Genomic DNA, 20,051 nt, shown 5'->3' with positions numbered 1-20,051 from the left:
AGGGGTGTCGTGACCCTTTCAGGCTATGGAATCTGGGGTCAGAAAATTGGCCTTTCTCTCAGACTTTATCCCAGAGGCTGATTCCCACATTGTATGAACTTGTAGGATTAATCCCATGACTGCCTCTATGGAAGTCTCTGTCAAGATGGTTTCTACTTATTTTTCTCACATTAGTACTTGAGAAAGTAAAATTATTGAGTCATGATGGGTCGTTTTAGACAGAAGTTGAAAGATGAAAAGAAGGCAAAACCTGGTACCTGGCCTTCGGTCAACCAGAACCTGGTTAGCCAGCTGCCTGACCACTTCCTGTTTCACCAGGAATCTTGAGCACTTCAAGGTACTAGAGAGCCTTCTGAATCATCAACTAGTTACAAATAGTTTTAATGCTAAGTGCATTTGGCTTCTTTCTCATTTAATGAATAATGACAATCTATGTAGAAAATGACCAGGTAGCTAGTATATACTCCCTCAGACATTTGATTGCCAAATACCCCATTACTCCATCTATGGATTGGCCAAGAGCCAAAGAAACACACATGAATGGAGCAGAGCTGTTGATGTGAACCCGTGTGTGGCCACATAAACGCCATGAGGAAGGAGACATGGCGTCATGTGGTTTGACACGAGTCCTTTCACTGTTCATACAAGAGAGCGTGTTCCTGCACCTCAAGAGAGTGGTGCCCATCTGAAGGGTCGCCTCCTTCTCTCCCTGACCCTCACGCTGTGTCTCGGGCTAACTGTGTGTCCCCCGTGCTTCCTGTCTGCTTTGTAAATGGAACCTATGGTGCGCGGTACTCAGTCTTGATTTTTCTCACGGTGCTAATTGTTTTCCTGTTTATCTAGCATGTATGTCCCCTACTAACCTAGCAGTTTTTCTTCTTCTCCTGTCTTTTACAGGGATGTCATGTCCGCTTCCTAAAGGTAGTTCTTCCTTACTCCATTCTCTTCCCCCTTTCCTTCCACAAAAACACTTGCCCTGGTTTTTGTGGTTCCACGCCTGAGCCCCCAGCCATCCTCTCCTCCCTTAAGGATGCACTGTGTGTTCTGGAAGCTTGAACCTCATGCCAACTTGTGTCCTGGTCTCTCTGCCCCGTCCGAGTGGCCACGGCCCTCCAGCCTCTCTGTCAATCACCCCGCGAGTACACCAGTCTTCCCCACTCTTCAGACAAGGAAATATTGAAATCTCCTATGAAGCATTACCGATAAGTTCAAGTCTAATTTGAAAACATAGAGGGAACAGAAAGAGTGCATCTTTAAATCGGCAACACGTTTTCCTTTCTTTCTCTTAATATATATTTCTAACCACACATTAAGACTCATTTTCAGTTTTATATAGGCATATAATTAGCCTGCAGTCAACATGCTGTGCTTACACTGCATATGTGCCTTTATATGGAGGGTGTAGTATCATATACCATGGGCTGACATCATCCCATTGTTCTGACATTCTTAATGCCTGGCTTACTACAGCTCACTATATTTCACGTTTCCTCATTTTTTAATTTCTTCCCAGCTCACTTAATTGTCGTAACCGAATCAACCATTCTATCCCCAAATTATCCAATGGAACTTTGCAATTTGCATGTAAATTCTTTTAAAAATCTGGCCCATTGTCATCTTCGACAGCACCACTCTCTGTTGGGGAGCTGGTTAGGGCCATGTACCAGCTGTGCTCTCCATGTATTGCCTTTGTTGATAATTAAAATCAGCTCTAGATTGTTACAGCATATTCATATTAGAATGGAAAATTCTAATATGGAATTAAGTTTCAAATTCAAACACTCAACTGTATGGTGAAGAATTTTCAAAGGGAAATCCCACCCATTACCCTAAGCTAGAATCAACATATAATATTCTTTTAAAAACACCATACTAAAGAAAACATCTAGTAAATGTTTTTGAAGTTTCTCATCTCTAGAACTTGTATCTGACACTACAGATGTGTCCCCAAAGGGACCACACGAGATTAGTGACCCAGAGTTATTAGAAATGGGAAAGAAAAAAAAATAGTCTTTGAGGTTTCACAAGTCTTGCAGAGCGTGGTAACTTTCATGTGTGAAAACTTCAGCCTTTCAAGACTCCTGCTGTTTGTTTTTTCAAACCCTGTCACACGAGGCAGTGTGTTCCCTTTGGAGAAACATCTTCAGAAGCCGGCTGCACTGACCACTGGGCGATTTCTTCCCTCCGAGTAAAAACATCCTGCATCCTCAGAGTAAGCAGGCACCTCTTGATCATTCCAGGACGTGGAGACAGCTCCTGCGTAAAAAATAAATCACCTATCATCTTATACTCTGTTATTTCAGAGGACACCTCTACTCTGATGAAACAAACCCACACTGGGTCCTCAGATCCTAACTGTGACACAAACGTCTTTTCCCTGTGTGGCATGACATGCCTGAGCAACGTGGCTTTGTCTTTGTTAGTATGTTGGAAACTGTTATTCCAGGGAGAAGAATATACTGAGTGCAGGGCTGCATTTCCCAACATGTAAGAAACACTGAGTGCCAGTACAGAACTCAGGTGCGGCTGGAATGGGAAGTCGTGGGAGAGAGAAAGAAAGGTTTAGGGCAAAGCTCTTGCCTCTCAGCGCCCCCTCCTGGCAGGTAAACTGTGGCTCCTCCCACCTCCGACGAGGGGCTGTCCCCCTACCCCCACCCTTCAGAAGAACTGTCCTCTCTCCTTCACCAGCGAGCAGCACGCTTCTCAGCTTGTCACTCCGAGGAAGCCGCACAGTCATGGTTAAGCGTCAGGTTGCCTGGGTTCAGATCCCAGCTCTTAGCTGTGTGGCCTTGGGCTACTTAGTTCCTCTCTCTTGCCTCAGTTTCTCCATCTCTAAAATGGGTACCAACTGCATAGGGTTGTTGGGAGGATTAAACGAGTAAATATAAAAGGTGCTCCGAACAATGCCGGGCTAGAAAAGTGTTTGCTGCTGTTATTATTCTCGGCACTCTCTCTGCACCCCACGCCCGGGCCCCGGGTCTTCCCTAATGGGACTGTCACTGCGCCCTGCTGTTTTCTGAGATGCCATCGCCCAGTAAAGCGAACCCTTTGTTGTGCTTTCTAAACCACTCAGGGGCCACGGGTTGGGAGACCCCAACTGTGCATTAGATACAGAGAAGAAGAATGACCTGCCACCCTCACCTGCAGCAGTGAAGTGAGGCTGTCCTGAGTTTATTTAAGAACAGGGTCGAGAGGTGTCGTGTCACAAAGCCTCTTTTCTAACATGCTTTGTGTTGGTGCATGTTCTTGATGTTTCCTGTGCTTTTTGTTAGGGGTCTTAGGACAAGAAACATAGATTATTCTACCTGAGAAAGAAAATGTCCCCTGTGTGTTGGAAAGTCACCGGGACCCAGGCAGTGAAAATGGAGTGCCATCGCTCACTCACACCTCTGCTCAGAGTGGCATTGCTCGCTTGTTCATGAGCTAGCCTTCACCTTGTAGCTTTTCCTGAAAATAGAGGTGTCAGTAATCAGTCCGTGGCCGATCCCGGGGACCATTTCTCTCTGTTGACAGGCTGAAGAAAGACACGTGCAGAAAGGACTCTCTCAGTCCCTCTTGCCAGTGACCGTGGCTGGACAGCCAGGTTTGCACAGATCTGATGGCTTTGGAGAGAGGGGGTACCCATGGTCTCTTTCCTTACAAGGGGTGTTCCTTTTGTGACCTGCATTTACCCAGGCCCCAGCAGCTTGTGGGTACCCATGGGGTCCCAGTAATTGAATTATTTTAAGTTTTACTGGCTCTTCCCTGGCCTGTTGACACAAGACCCCCATCCACCTCCCAGGCAGGGAACATCCTCTCCCCCAAATCTCACCCTTCCCCAAAGCTCCTCCCCAATCGTCCCCTCCTGCCCTGGAGACCAGCTCTTACCAACAAACACCGTGGACGGCTCTGCTGCGTCCCCTGAGAACCCCCCACTCTAATTTGTGCGAGTTCCTCCTGTCCCTGTGCTTCCTCTTGACCTGTCTGCCCACTTCCTGGAGCAGCTCCTGAGCTCGCATTTCACCCGTCACCACAGGAAGGAAAGGTTCTCCACACAGGAGCTGTCGTCCGTTTTACAGATGAAGAAACTGAGGCCTTGGTAAAGTCCACATTACCGGAAGCCGCTTCCGGCAGGCTCCGACTCCCATGCTCTTTGCCAGCGGAGCCCCCACCCTCCAGGCTTCCCTGTCAGCCGACTACCACAGGGACCCAGAGAACAGCCCAGAACAGTGCAGCTGCTGCCAGCCTTGAAAGCAGGTGTCCCACTGAACTATAATTAGGTCCCTTGTTTTTAAAAACTGGTGAGGTTTAAAAACACTCAGTGAAGATAGGATGAAATCAACGATTATGGAAATTTTGTGCCAAATTTAATTGCCGCCGGCCCCACTTTCAAAATGCTTGCTGCTGTCAATTAGAGACATTTTATATAAAAAAAAAATTTAATTGAGTGATTGAGCAAGTGTATCCAGCGCTTTAGGGAAAGGATCGTAGCTTTTGCTTTTGCCTCCGTGTGGGTGAAGGTCTGAGCGGCTTTTGCTAGGTACCCAGTCCTGCCCATCTTGCCTGCAGCAGCTACGCGACCTGGAGAGGAGTGGCTGAAACCTTCCCGAAGGGCTCGGGCTTTATTGCCAGTCATAGCTTTTGTTGTTGTTGTTGTCGTTTAAATCTAGAAGCTGCCATTCTGTGATCATTGAGCTCCAATTGAATTTCCCCAGTGGTTGCTTTTTTTATTGAATTCTGCCCTCACGTGACTATCATCATTTCTCATTATTTCCCAGATTGCCTTGCATTTCTGCCTTGAAGACAAACCCGGTGGCTCTCTCAGACCACTGCAGGGCCCCCGGGAGTCCTCGCTGCTCCCCTCTCCCCACTTCTTGCATCTGTGGCTTGCAAAGCCTGGGCCCAGCCGGAGGTTTGGAAGGAAATCAGGAGACACAGACATGTCTAGAACTGGAGGGGAGTTTGTTGTTTTCTAGACATAAAGCACCCGGCGATCCTAAAACACACCTCTGGTGTCAGTACGAATTTGTTGGCCTTATGCAAAGGCCCAGCTCTCACATGAGAGATTGAGTCATCTGCTATAAAGGTACAGCTGGGAAGACAGAATCTGTGTCTCTTTTGGGCCATTTTGCAGCACTGATGGGAACTTGACCTCTGTGCACCAGCCTCGTGAACCTCAGGCGTATTTCTGCTAAAAGATCCCAGTCAAAATGCAGTCAGTTCAGAACATAAATACCACAAGAGGGCAGTAAAGATTTGCAAATGAAAGATTCCATGGCAACCTGTACACACAGGGTAGCAATGAACTTGGGTCTGAATCTCTACTTTCTGATGAAGGTGAAGGTGGGATTAGCTCTTTATGCTCCCAGTTGCTCTGTGGTTTTAGGGACTCGTTGGGGTGCTGAAAGGACAAGATGCCCAGGGTTTCTCTAGGTCTGCGTGGCACCTGCAGATTGCTGTGGCCTACACGGGCCCCAACGCATTTCACATCTACTCTGCTTTCTTAGCACAGAGAAGACCTCCCACCACAGCCAATTCATAAAGCCCGTGTGGTGGTAATCCCAAACGAGGAAGCGTTTCTAGCACAAAAAGGAGGTAGGGTTCAAAAAATGACTCAAGAACCAAAAATACTCTTAACAGTAAAGTGCCGTGGCCTTGCAGGCTCTCAGACTTTCTCTACGGCGGGCATCAGATGCATGTGTGGCGCCATCAGCTGCCTGGTGAGAGAAAGACCATCGTTTCGCAGGTGGGAGATGTAGAAAGGAAAGTTTTTGGTCCCGGTACCCTCACACAAGTCATAAGACTCTTAGCAACTGGGCAGAACTAAGGGCAACAGCCCTCCTAGGACCTGAGAAGCAGGCCAGACAAGCAGCACTACTTCAGCCCCATGTTGACAATTAGCCAGCCTGAGACCTGTGTCAGCACTCACAGGACAGCTCTGGACGATGGGGGGAAACTAGGCTGGCTGGAAGGAAAACAGCACAGCAGGATACTAGCGGTGTGTAATACTCAGTACGAGAAGAACCATGCACTCTTGAGTTTTCCACGTTGGGCAAGGTACTAACATGTCACAGATCCCACATTCCACCTTAGAGTACGGCTCAGTTGACATGACAACAGAGGCGTGCTAGCTTCCTGTGAATGTATTTCAACAGCGGCAGCAGCCTAAGCGGATGTGTCCATAAAAATATTTCTCATTAAGAAAATGACTTAATGTGATTTCCCTTAAACTCCTGCTCCACTGAGTACTCCACACACCACGTTGTTTGGCATTGAGACAGTGTTTTCCTGCTCTAGTTAGCATATCAAGCATCATGGAGGGGACTGAGTAATAATTTAAGTGCATTGGAGGCTCTTAATTGTTGCTGTCCTGATAAGTTATCGATGAGATACAGATGCTTTATTGAGATCTAACTGCAAATGAAGATTAATGGGTTGAGAGCCTGCGTGGCACAGGGCACGGGCAGGCAGCTCAGGCCACTGACTGCTGGCTGCTGCCTGCATTTGTCATTCAGGTTTATCAGGACACAGCCACGCCCACTGACTCATTCATTCCTGTAGCTCTCACACCACAATGGCAGAGCTGGGGAGTCGGAACAGAGACAGCGTTTGGCTTGCAAAGCCCCGAATATTTATTATCTGTCCCTTTACATTGGCGGCCCCTTGACAGAGGAGGATGAGCACTGAATTCAAAGACCAGAGCTCTGGATTCAGAGCCCAGGGAGGAACTTTGATGTAGACTCATCACTGAGTCCCCTGGGCCTCAGTTTCCTCATCCGTGAGGGTGGGTGGCCTTGACTTGCTTATCTCCACTTCCCCTCAAATACTGAAAGCTCACGCCCTTGTGCTGTTGCTTAAAGATTACATCCCAGATGGAGCAGTGATTAGCACAGGGACTGACCCTCCGCAGGCTGGTCCTGTTTCAGGACTGATATAGAGGAAAGAGCATCCTTGTCTTCCTCCCCGAGTACTGCCCGACCCTGCTCAGTGGCTATAGGTGGTGGAGTTAGTTCACTAGACTTCAGTGTCTTCACCTGTAGCAGCGGCAGGTCAGACCTTCCCAAGGACCCTCCTATGGCTGACGGCCTCTGGTTCTGAGGACCCCCCTGCAGTTGCCAGCAGGAAAATGAATGAAGCACACTTGTGATTTGCTGTTCACCTGAGATTCCCGACTCCAGGAGAAAATCCAGTTGGCAGGTGCCAACACAGGTGTATGGGAAGAATCGTCTGGCCCCAGGCCTCCAGGTTGGATTGCCAAACCTGGAAGAGAGTGCTATTAGAAATGCCAACCATGAAATTAGACACAGGACCTAAAAGAAACCAAGATTCTGCCTTCAGGAGTTAGGCTGCCTTGGTTCTTTGGGTCTCTCCCTTTTCTCTTTGACGTTGCATGGTCAAATTAAAAATGTCTGGCCTCGTGCACCAGCCTTTGCAATACCTGTACCTCCTAACTTGACAGTTCCACATCAGGAATCTATCCTGGGGAGATGGGGGATGTGCACAGAGATTGGACTCCAAAATTATTTATCTGCATGTGTTTGAAAACAGTGAAAACTGGAAACAACCTAGGTGTCCAACAGTAGGGCAATGGTTAAATCAACTGCAGTGGAGCCACTCAGTGGGGCGTTACTCAGCCACTAAAATCATGTGGTAGAAGAATACTTGTAACATTAAAAGTTCACATCATATGAAGGGGAAACAATATAATTAATTCTACATATGTCAGAGAAGGAAACATGAAGAAAAAAAAGAATTAGAAGAATACCCACCAAAATGTTAACCATGATTACCTCTAGGTGATAAAATTATGGATATTTTGAATTGTCTTCTTTTTTTACTTATTCATGTCTGTTATATTTTCTAAAACAAACATGTAATATTTTTATAACAAGAAGCACCATTGTTGTAGAAATTATTTAAAGGCAATAACTGCCTTTTAAAAAGTTGTATATTAGAAGTAACTGCCTTCCCCATGTACACATTCTTACATTCATTCTAAAAGTATTTGAGGACCACCATGCCCCACGCTACAGAGCAGGTGAGGTCCCTTCACTTCTTCCTGTAGAGGGAGAAAGAGGAACACGTAATAGGCAGTGAGAAGCATGCGAGGGAATACACACCACTGGAAGGGGGCAACAGGGTTGAATAGGGCGGTTGGGAGGCTCAGGGTTGAAGCGTCACCTGAGCAGAGACTGGAAAGCATCCTGTGTCTGGATCAGAGGAAGCAGCAAGCGCAAAGGCCCTCAGGTGGGCAGCATGCTTGGCATGTTCCAGAAGATGAAAAATTATTTAGCCAGAGAACAGCGGGTATTTTACTTACCCCGGCTGTACCACCCAGGGGGCTGCAGTGCCCATTAAGTAGCATTATCTTAACCCGTTGCCTGGTTACCAAGCGGGAGGTAATCGATGTCTTGTGCACAGGCCATACTCCATTAATGGAACCATTGAAACGCCTCCCCACTTCCTTTGGGGCTTTCTTTTCTGGACACCGCTTGATTTAATGTTGCAGTGGGTGCAGGTGAATACATAGTTACCTTGGATGTTAGATGCTGTGTGGAGGGCCTCGGTTATATATGGCATGGCGATTTCTGCTGCCCATGGAGCAGCACCAAAACACCATCAGTCTGATGGTGTCAGGGTTTATTCAGACAAGCTCTGACTGGAACATTTTCATGAGAAAAGATGTGGAAGAAACCCACAATTCGTGTGTTCCTATGGCCGGTCACCGTTGGCCTCTCTGCCCTCGGAATATTAGAAATAGAAAGAACCTTCTGTTGTTGTCAGCTTCATCACTCTACCCTTTGCAAACATCTTTGATAAATATATTCTTCAAAGCCATAGTTTCTATTAGGCTAGGAGATGCGGTATTACTGATGATACAGTCACAAAATAGGGACGAACGGACCCAGTTCCAGTGGAACAGCACAGCATTCTTCAGAGAGTCAGTCACCCAACGGTTCCGTCACTGTTGGCTAGACCCACTGGGAGGCTTGGAATTATTTGTAAGTCTCTGCATTCTTATGGTAGGTGAATCCTTGGGTTTGGGTTCCCACTGAAGACAAGTCAGCACCTCTCAGAAGAAGTGCTTGCTGGGCAGGGTGCCATGTTTTACAGACCTGTGATTTGTGACTTTTCACTTCCCCCCGTGTCTTTCTTTTGTCTGCTTTCCCACACAACCAAAGCTAATGTATGATCATTAAACAAAATTCAAACACTGCAGAGTGTGGATGGTATTAGGTCAAACCACTTGGAATTGCCGTTACTATAGGTCAGATTGTCACATCTCAGGGGTTGCAAATGGTCCACAGCCTAATAGGAAATGCGTGTCTCCTGCAACCGATCCTCATAGATACACAGCATCATAGTTTGGCACATCCACCTCTCAATTTGAATTTGAAAAGCCCCCTTAGTGAGCTGAATGTAGAGAGCCTCTCACAATCCACAGAGACAGCTCTTCAGACACAGGTGTGAAGCACACGTGCATGCCTCAACCCCCACCTCTGAGAGTTTGAATTTGTGATATTCAAATTAACTTGGCATGAGGCGCTTTGCAGAAATGCCACCATAGGAATCCTTCAAATTGAGAACACCTTCAATGATTGCAAACTGTTATGACTTTCCAGGAATATCTCTTGTGTAAAATGAGACGTATGTCGGCTGTTAGTGAATTTTCCAATGGGGCGAGAACACTGCCCGTTCTCACAACCTGGTAATCCGGTTAGCATCACGATGCCAGACTTGACCTAATGCTAATGTGCCATCTTTCAAAGAGACTAAAAATCCTGGAACCTGAGTTGTTTAATCATAGCCAGTAAGCCATGCTGAGTTTTAGTCTAATTGTTTCTTTTAAAGCATGCTATATCTTCAGCATTTGAAGTCACTTTATTCTATTTTACAACACGACATATCATAATTTCCGTTTTCATTTCCTCTCTAAAAACTCTCTATGCCATTTTAATCAGTCAGGGTATTTTCCTGCAATCCTCGCTCCTTAGGGGGGGCTACAGAGGATGCCCCAAAATCAGGGTGAGCAGCTGGAGCTAATTCCCATTCCCTCTCCTGCCCCACCATGGGCGCGGGAGCCTGGGAGCCCATGGGGTGTGCCTCGACGTCCCCATGGGTCCCAAGCTCCTGCAGAGCCTTTGTGCAGCTCGACACATATCCACGGGTCATAGGGCTTCTGGTCTGTGTGTCAGCCAGGCAGAACCCTGAGCCAGGTGACCTGCAGTTGCTCCCAGAGGTCTTCAGGCCACAGTCAGGGGACAGATGTGTGCGAGGAGCCTGGTGTGTCCTTCCTGGAGCAAAGGAAAGAAGACCAGGGCAAAGGCTGTGATGGGGGGCGCTTCTCTGGGGGCTTTCACAAAGGATCCCTCATCTCACCTTCAGCATAGCCCAGGGATATGGAGGTCCCATGACCACCCAGTTACAGATGAGGAAGCAGAGGCTCAGAGAGGCAATGTAACTGCCCAGAGTCACACAGCAAATATGAGGAAGGCCAAGATTGGATCCAAGCTCTTTGGAATCCAAATCTGGGGCTCTTTCCAGAGGTGCCATTTTGTATGATAGCTGAAGTTTGTTGAAGATGGAAGAGGTCTTGGGATTGTTGACTCTGAGGGGGATGTTTGAACTTGGAGAAATATTCTGTCTTAGACTAGTACGTCTGCAGCTTAAATGTGCATAGGAATCCCTTGGGGGTCTTGTTAGAAAAAAGCTTGTTTTGATTGAGTAGCTCTGGGGTGGGGCCTGAGAGTCAGCATTTATGATGAGGCTCCATGTGATGTCATGATGGGGGGTCCGCAGACCATACTTTGAATAGCGGGGTGTGGACCATGGAGCTTTGGGCTGCAAGTTCTTCAGAAGAGAGGCTACTTCGTGTTGACCTGGCCTCCCCATGTCTGGGGTCTGACAGATATTTGTGGAATAAATGAACGAATGTTCTAAAGACACACAAAGACCCATGTTTGTTCAACAACAAATGTGTGCTAAACCTGCGCCAGGCCACCGCTAGGCCCTCTCGAGAAAACGGAGCAGAGCAGGAAGAAGTAGTAAGAGGCACCGAGCACGGAGCCCTGGCTGGGTACCCGTTACTGTGCCCAGCTTTCTCGTACCGACTCATCCCGGGAGCCCGGTGACAACCGCAGCAGCCACATCTCCATTTTACACATGAAGGACCGGAGGTGCTTGTCCACAGCCACAGACAGTCAGACAGTGTGTGCGACAAGGTCGGGATTCAAACCCTGAGCTCTCGGCTGCTGCTCTCTGCAGCAGTTAACCGACATGGGCCGAGCTGAGAGGGCATTCCACCTGGGGGGGGTGGAGGAGGGCTTTGTGGGCGGGGGCTGTGCTACCAGCCTCAGCCTGTCCCCTCCACTGCTGCCCTGAGTCGGAGCCTCCTTCCACTTTCTTTACATGACTTCTGGAGACAAGTGAGGTGAAACTCAAGATTTGGGATTGATCAGCAGGGAGCATTACCAGCGGGCTAATATGTGCTTTAGATCCCCGGCAGTCAGTGTGACCAGTGACTGCCGGAGGGAGGGAGTTTCGGTTACTCGTAAACACCCTATTGCAGAGCCCAGGGGCGGTTCTCTGAGAGGACCTCCCAGGTAACAGCTGCTTTTCTGTATTAACATCTGTCTGTCCAGAGCTGCCTGCAAGCTGACTGTACCTTTTATGATTTGACCTCTTCAAATTCCGTCCGTCCTAGCGTTTGAGGACATGTGTTTTTGAATGAATAAGTGAATGAGAGATTCAGTGAGTGTGTAATCATGTGCCTGGCACAGTGCTTGGTCTAAAGATGCAGAGATGAGTGAGGTGGTCCCTACCTTCCAGGACTTCACAGCCTGGTGAGGAAGACAGGTCAGTAAATCCAGGAAGACGGTGCATGCGTTTGCTCAGCTTCCCTGGAAGCCAGTTCTGCCGCAAGGGTTTGAGAACAAGGTATTCATTTGGGAAGGGATCCCAAGAGGGAATAGAGGTGTGACTCACTGTGGGGAGGAAGCCTGCTCAGGGTGTGCTGGTTATCAGCTGGTTACCACGGTGGGCACGCTGGGGGGTCCTGCGGAAGTTACTGTGGGGCAGGCTCCGTCGGAGTGACTGGAACAGAACCTTCAGACAGCTTCAGGTGTGCACAGGTGTGCTCACCTAGAAAGCTCAGGGGATGTGGGCGGGCACAGACAGTCTACCACAGGATGGAAGTCCCAGGATGGAGAAGGTGTTGGGGAGACTGAGAGGCGCTGTTTGAGTTGGGTTTTGTGGGTGGATGGGCAGCATGGCCCCTATGGGAAGCGCCACCAAACACCAGGGGCTGGAGTGAGACTGGCATGTCCGGGACGGAGGGCCAGGGCGTGGTGGGTGACAGAGCCCAGGTCAGAGACAGAGCCCAGCTGAGAGTCTGTCTCCTCCGCATCCATTGTGAGGACTCGGCCTTTTCTCGCTGCTGGATGGGAAACCCAGGGACAAGGGAAAGATACCACTGAACAGGATTCCTCCAGGAGAAGGGGGCAGGGTACAAGGGACAGCAGCAACGAAGAGAAGGTCCCTGAATTGGGACCACCTCAGCCCAGAGGGAGCCAAGGAGGAGGCCCAGAGAAGAGGGCAGATCCTGGATGTAATCTGAAGGTGGATGTGGCATCACCTGCTGACAGAGTGAGGTTGAATGAGGAGTTAAATAAATCAACCATAAATAAATATTTACCAGTTGCCATATGAGCTGTTAAAAGACCAGGTGCCGCGAGGGAGAATAGCAGGGAGTTTGGGAGGAGGGGTTCTCACAGGTAAGCTGGAGCCTGGAGGAGAGGCAGAAGTCAGCCAGGCAAAGGTCAAGGTCGGGGGCACACTGCGGGCAGGCTCCAGCAAGATGGAGCTCTGACAGCCTGGAGGGGAGGATGGGAACCGGCAAGAAAAGGCAGCGCGGAACGTGGACTGGAGGCCAAGGCCGGCCTGTGCAGGGGCGCATATCCTGGGGTCTGTGCCTCTCTGCCCGCAGGCCCCCGTTAGACCCAGATCAACAGAGGGACTTGCCCCAAGTTGGGCCCGTCTAGACCACTGAGGTTTTGCTATCCTGGAATTCTTTACCCCAGAAGAGCTGCGTCTGAAAACTCAGTATTGGAGGTAGATGCAAGGCCTGCAGGGGGCAGCACGGAAATGGCTCTGGACGTATATTCGGCAGGGCAAACGTGGAAGGAGTGCCATTCTCTTGGCAGGATACCTGCACAGACCCACGTGCTGCTCTGTGCTCTGCCCAGCCTCACCTCCTGGAAGCAGGAGTCTCCTTTGTCCATCTTCCTCCCAAACCTCTCGGGTCAATTTCCGAGCAGAGTCTAAGATCACATTGCAGTTGGGTTCAGAAGTACTCAAATGCAATTTTTTTTATTTTATTTACATCCCTTTTAGCCTGACTATAGGGAATATCTTGTCCCTGTAACTAGACTAAGGACATAGCACAAAACTCTGTTGGGTGGGTTGTGGCCCCTGATGAAGGCAGTAGACTCATGTGTGTAAAAGCCACCATCTCTATTCTGGGGGTGGGCGCCTCCATCAGCTCTGGCGCCTCCATCAGCCCATGTCCCCTCCTACACTGTCTGTGCTGTTGAAATGTGTTGAAGGCGCAGTGACTGTAGAAATACCAGTGATTCCGGAACGCCTGGTCAGGACCGCAGTCAGCTTCACAGGTAAAAACGTTCTTCACCTGTTTGAAGCACCTCAGGGCGGTGAGTCCGTCGTGTCTGGGTCTTTTCAAATATTATTGGGAAGTTCCCAATAAAAGCCATCTCTCTGTGCCTCTTTCTGGTAATTTTTTTTCTCTTTGTAAATCAGAAGAGAAGAATAGAGTGGCAGAGTTGTATTCTCATCTCAACCTTGAACTTCCTGATTATTCATTTAAAGTTAGACACAAATGAGAAAGTTTCTCAATTTGGAACTATTCCTGGGACAGCTGTGTGGAGGGCGGGGCTGGCCCTGAACTTGAGGGTAGCTCCGATGAAACCGAAGTGGTGAAGTCCTGGCTCCTTCTCACAAGTCTGTCTGAAAACGCCTTCCATTCTCTGTCAAGGGGAGGCCAGTTTATCCATCGTTGCGGTTCGGGTTTTGTCTTTATAGAACGTCAGTGTTTCCGGTGGGCCCCCAACTTCCCATGTATTTCCCACCGTGCACTGCCAATGGGAGTGTAGTACAACCGTACCAGATACTTTCAGCCTTGAAGCAAAAATGCTGGGGCCATCTTTCCCACTATTGTAATGACTCTGCTTCAGGGGGTGCGCTCAAGCCGTGAGGCTGGAGCGCTGTACAAACCAGTTAGTTTTATCAGAGAAAAGCATGGCCCCATGGCACAGCATCTGATGTTCACTCATTCAGCCAAAATGTTGCGTGCACACCCTGTGCCAAGGACTGTGTTAGGGCTGGGGAGCCATAGCCAGCAGACAGGGGTTCGTTCTGCTCGGGAGAAGCTCCTTCAACAGCCTGGCGCCAGGCAGCGCACTCAGTAATCGTGGCGAGAAGGGGTGCTGTTGCCCAAAGAAGCAGTATGGATGGTTCCTCGAAAGCCTTCTCTGCTACTGAAGCTGAAACTTCAAATTCCACCTTTTCCCCCAAGACCTCAGACCTGATGGCGCCAGCACTTTGACCGTGTCATAGGGCCCCTTGACTGCCTTCTTTGCCTCCTGTGCACGGTCCTGGTAACCGCGTTGACTTGCGTGACATCTTGGCACCTGCTCCAAGGCCCAGAGCTGCTCTTAGTCGCATCTGCTGCATTGGAGAGGGGGGCACAGCCTGTCATTGAGAACGTATCCAAAGCAAGCACCTTGGCCACGTGGCTCGGGGCTTTGGCCTCAGGACCCTGGTCTTGTCATCGGCTGAATGTCCAGCCACGGGCTCCCTCGCTGTCAGGCAGATTTCAAAATGCACAATCTGTGTGGCGCTTCTGCAGCCAGTCCGGGCTCCTCCACTGTCTCCACCGGCTCCTTTGCTGACTGCTGAAGTGTTCCGGTGTGACCCCACTTGCCTCTCCTTTTCTGCTGAGCCCCCTCTTACTTTTCAGCTTTGACAGGAGACTCTAACTCCCCCCCACCCCCGTGAGAGTGATGAGGGCATGGTCTCCCCAGGGCCTTTGTGTGGCATGAGTGACATTTATAAAAACTCCTGTTCATAATTCACATGTCACTGACCAAATATTCTTCAGGCTCAATGGGCATGTGTGTTTCCTGTGTAAACAGTCTCGGGCTTATCGCCATTTCTTCTCATGATCTCAACTCTTGACTCACAAAAAACACTGTGCTTCTTACAGTGCCTTTTAAAGTAGCAACAAACCATCACCACCAGAGGACACTGTTCTCCCTTTTTGCATGGGTACAAGTTTTTTTATGCAGATTACTTTAAATTTGAAAATCTGCAAATAAGAAAAACATCAGTACACCGTTTCTTTCTTTTATATTGACTGTCGCAAAGCACTGGTTTCCCCAAGAAGTTAACTTTTACGTCCCAGAATGAGAGTCAGCCTGCCCTTGGCAGAGTCCCATGGCTTGAGTTTTGATTAACTGAGGGCAATTTTTTGGTACTTTGTAAATGTTGCCCTTAGGGTGGGTATAGGCACTGCATATGGATATTCCATCGTCCTCAGGTTCCTTTTCTCCCCATCCCACCTCCCAGCTGGCATCAAGCTTACTTTGTTTTCTATCAATCTTTTCCCTGGGAAAAATGACTGATTGTTTTCACTTGTGTGCTTGTGTGTTTAGAAAGCCAAGCTTGGCCCCGCTGGTAACAAAGTCATCAGTCCTTCAGAGTGGAGGCAACTTTCCAACAACCTGGACAGAGTGAAACTCACCGACTTCAATTTCCTCATGGTGCTGGGGAAGGGGAGTTTTGGAAAGGTAAGAGGGAAGTCCTCTGCCAGGCGGCGGGCTTTTGCACAGCATGCTGGGATTGTCTCGCTCTCCCTGAGGTTTCCAGAGCAGCCCTTTAGGTTTCTCTCTGTATACAATTTCTCAGATGTATCATGTTATTAAAACCAACTGCATCCAAAAACCTACAGAGGGTCCGCTGTGCATCGCTGTTTTCATGTTCAGAACAGACTGGGTGCTCCAAAACGTTGGTTGGGGACAACCGAGTGGCTCAGTTGGTTAAGAGCTCGCTCAAGAGTGCGAGCTCTGAGCAACAGGGTCGCTGGTTCGATTCCCGGCCTCAGCTGAGCTGCCGCTGAGCTGCCAACAGGTGGCAGGACGGCTCAGCTTAAAAAACAAAACAAAACAAAAAATAACACGTTGGTTGAATGAATAATCTTCATAACTAAGACTTAAATGTTGACTTGTAGTAAGCAAATGTAATAATTAAGAGCTACTGAACTGGAGCTCTTCAGCCATCGGCCTGTATGTCTGTCTGTATTTGGCTTCTCTGGCCCCAAATCTCAGGATAGGTCCAGAAACTGATTTTGACCCTGCCATTTTCATTGTCTTGGTTCCCGACTCGTGAGAAGTCTAGAAAGATCTTCACATTTTTGCCAGAAGGATGCTCCTGGAAAATGTGCATAATTCAAGACAACATGGTTCATGTTGCATTTTCCTTTGAGCAGCTGCAACAGCGCCATCGTGTGGCAACGGCCTGCACACTGTACAAATCTTGACAGCTTAGAAATTACGCAGTGGTGGAGGAATTTAATTTGCAATGGCCATCATTACGTCATAGTTTGCACATAAAATCAAACTTGATGAATACTTAGATGTCACATTTACATAACTGAGTGCACTGTCTGAACTGTCACCCGCCCAGGCTCCTCCCCACCCCCAGCACCAGACGAATACCCACAAGTTTTCAGGGTGCCCTGTGTCTGCTCTCAGGTGATGCTCGCTGACAGGAAGGGAACAGAAGAACTGTACGCCATCAAAATCCTCAAGAAGGACGTGGTGATTCAGGATGACGACGTGGAGTGCACCATGGTGGAGAAGCGCGTCCTGGCCCTGCTCGACAAGCCCCCGTTCCTGACGCAGCTGCACTCCTGCTTCCAGACGGTGGTAAGGACCCGGGGGGCACAGCACACAGCGTGCACTCCAGGGCGGCCCCTGAACCCAGGTGCTCTCAGTGTCCTGTGGAGACAGCTGGAGAAAGGCATAACCTGGGGGCCACTCAGCCCCAATTTTACCCTGCCAAGCAGAAGTGACTGGGGGACAACCTCTCAGTCTTGTGCCGCTGGTAAATTTGGAGCGTCCCCTCTCTGTGATGTGCCCTACTTAGAGACTTGGCATGAAAATGTTTAATTCAGCAAACATTTATATCATGCCAGGCAACGTGCTAAGACTTAGAGATACAGACACAATAAAATAACTCAGTCCTGGCTTTTTAAGACCACTGATGCAGCTGCCAAGCACTGCACTGAAACATCAGGAAACTCGATTTCATAAAAGAGTGTGTTCTTTTTTTAATGCGCACAGCACGGGTTGGCACAATGGCCAGTTCTGTACAGCCCATGAGCGCTAAGAAAAGTTTTAAAATAATATTTTATGACATGTGAAAATTAGATGAAATTCACATATCAGTGTCATAAATAGTTTTTTTGGAACACAGCCATTTGTTTACCTGTCATCTACAGCTGCTTCATGCTATGAAGGCAGAATTGAGTAGTTGCAAGACACACACAAAGACTAACGTTTACTGTCTGCCCTTTATGGAAAAAGTTTGCTGAGCCCTGTCATATGGTGCAACTAAACAGGGGACGAAAAAAAACCCAAAGCACCAAGCAGCTGGTTGTGGGGCCACGGGGCTTGCAAGTGGCCTACGAGAAATATAAACATCGAGATGGCACCTCAGTGAGGCAGCTGTCCCTTTTAAGATGTGACTCCACAATCAGTAGCTGTAATTGTTACTGTTGTAATTATTACTATTTGCATCTTCCCCCTTACCCAGAAATTGACTTCCTGTTTTATGTCTCCCTTTCAAATCTCTTGGGAGGCACCCCTCAGTGCTCTTGGATTTGAGAATCTCAAAATGGCAGTGCAGGCACACCACCTCAGGACGGGCAGTGGGGCTGCAGGGACAGGCGCCAGCCACTGTGTGTCAGCCTAGCACTGGCGACCCGGACTGCGCCCTGCTACCGGCAGCCTCTAAGTAGCCCAAAGGAGAGAAGAGCAATATGTTAGGAAGAGAGAACCGTGGCTGAAATCCCAGCCCGGAGTCTGTAGCCCTGGTTACACTGATTAAGCTCCAGGAAGCTACAAAGCAGAGAAATAAAGATGAAATTGAAGTTTATAACCAGAAAGCTGGAGATGGAAGCTCCCAGAGCCATTTCCTGGCTATTAGCAGCAGCTTCACTGTGTTCTCTCCCTGCGTAACACGTTAATGTTTAATAACCTCCATGAAATGGTGATGTTTTCTAGAAGAGAGCAGAGGTCAGCTTTTGCCCTTGTGTGCTGTGTTGTTAGTTACTTCGCTGTTAAACCACCTCAGCCTCCCCATCTGTCCCAGCGTCATGTCCCCTTAAATATGCAGATTTATTTGCTTCTGTGATGTATGTCCTTTGTGGGGCCAACGCTTAGCATGCCAGCGAAAGAGGACATCAAAAACAATATTTGGGCATAACATGGATGCAAAAGAGCGTTTGATTCGCCTCTTCATTTACAGTCCCCTCCCTCACAGTAAATGTCATGGAGCGTTTATAATGTATAAGCCCAACCTAACTCACAAGATTTCAGAAGCATCCAGTTAAACACGACTACCTTACTCCGGCATGCCCCCTAGACATAGCAAACCAGACACGCTAGTTCACATTGGATAATAGGCCTACATGGATTCTTCACACCATCCTGAACTTAGAAATGTATTATGTGCGTAGGAGAGAAGGGAAGACTGTTTGAGGCCATTACGATAATAAGGAGCACATGTAACCAGAAGGGGGCTGACACGCTGACAGACAGCTGTCATTTCAGAGTTATGTGATGACTTCATACTTCCCAAGGCCCTCGTGCGATAGGGCTTGTGACTTACTTTTTACTTGGGGGAAAAAACGTCTAAGGGCCCCACTGCGCAGATGGGTCAGGGAGGCCCATGTTTTACTAATGAGAAAGCAAAACAGTCGGTCAAGAGTGAGGGAAGCCGCTCTTCCCTGCTCACGTGTTGAACCTTGGCCTGCAGGATCGGCTGTACTTCGTCATGGAATACGTCAACGGTGGGGACCTCATGTACCACATTCAGCAAGTGGGGAAATTTAAGGAGCCACAAGCAGTGTGAGTATCTTTGTTAGGCCCCTTAATTTAGACACAGAATACTCCCAATGGGGCACGTCTGCTGGTGAAATCTGGAAGTGGGGTGGAGCGCTGTAACCCCCCCGGGGGTCAGATTCGTTGGCAGGGTCCATGTAGACATTTCCTAAGGAGCGGTTTAGTCTCCTTCCCATAAACTGGAGGTGCTGGCATATCCCCTTGCCCCCAGTTCCCCTCGTTTATTGAACGCGTGGTTTGCACACCCACAGTGCCCCAGACACAGGCGTGTGGAAGGGCTGTGTGGCTCCCTGCCCTCGGGAAGCTTGCCATCTGGCCTGAAAGGGGAGAAGTCACCCGACAGCTGGGATGCGTTGCCATGACTTTAGAGGTGGCACAGGACACTGTGCAAACCCCCAACAAGGGGGAGTGAGGGAAGAACATCCTTGGGGGAATGCCCACCTAGAGGTGCAAGAGATGGGTGAGATGTGGTCGGGGGAGAACAGGGTGGAGGGGCAAGGGCGCTAGGTGAGAAGCCTCGGAGGGCCTGGCTGAGGAACGGGAAGGCTGGATGGGGCTTGGGGACGTGACACCATCAGGTTCAGTTTTCACAGAGCCCTCTAGCCAAGGGGAGAAGGAGGGGCAGGAGGGAGTGTAGTGTAGTGGCTGGTGCAGGGGGTTGGTACAAACCTACATGGAGGAGAAAAAAAGGAGCTGTAATTGGGGTTTGACCTTGGAGCCAAAGAGGAGTAAGTGTCTTTGAGAACGTTTCTGGAGGAAGAAAACGAGAAATGGGATATTATGGGGGTAAGAAGAGAGAAACCTCTTCAGGTGACAACCCATTTTAGGTTGGGGAGGGGGAAGCCACCAAGGACAAGGTGGTTTGTGGGCAGA

General features: G+C 48.9%; 1 protein-coding gene across 2 annotated transcripts in view; it reads left to right on the top strand.

Annotated features, from left to right (window-relative positions):
* PRKCA (protein kinase C alpha) overlaps nucleotides 1–20,051 on the top strand; it is a 375,771-nt gene that overhangs the window by 313,763 nt on the left and 41,957 nt on the right. For both annotated transcript variants that reach the window (XM_019637708.1, XM_019637709.1), the window contains 3 exons: nucleotides 15,708–15,842; nucleotides 16,806–16,979; nucleotides 19,093–19,184. In XM_019637708.1, the coding sequence (XP_019493253.1) occupies nucleotides 15,708–15,842; nucleotides 16,806–16,979; nucleotides 19,093–19,184 (401 nt within the window). The remainder of the gene's footprint in view (nucleotides 1–15,707; nucleotides 15,843–16,805; nucleotides 16,980–19,092; nucleotides 19,185–20,051) is intronic.

Source organism: Hipposideros armiger, unplaced genomic scaffold (assembly GCF_001890085.2).
Source record: "Hipposideros armiger isolate ML-2016 unplaced genomic scaffold, ASM189008v1 scaffold_34, whole genome shotgun sequence".
NCBI classification, from domain to species: domain Eukaryota; kingdom Metazoa; phylum Chordata; class Mammalia; order Chiroptera; family Hipposideridae; genus Hipposideros; species Hipposideros armiger.
This window is presented reverse-complemented; position numbering and strand designations above follow the sequence as displayed.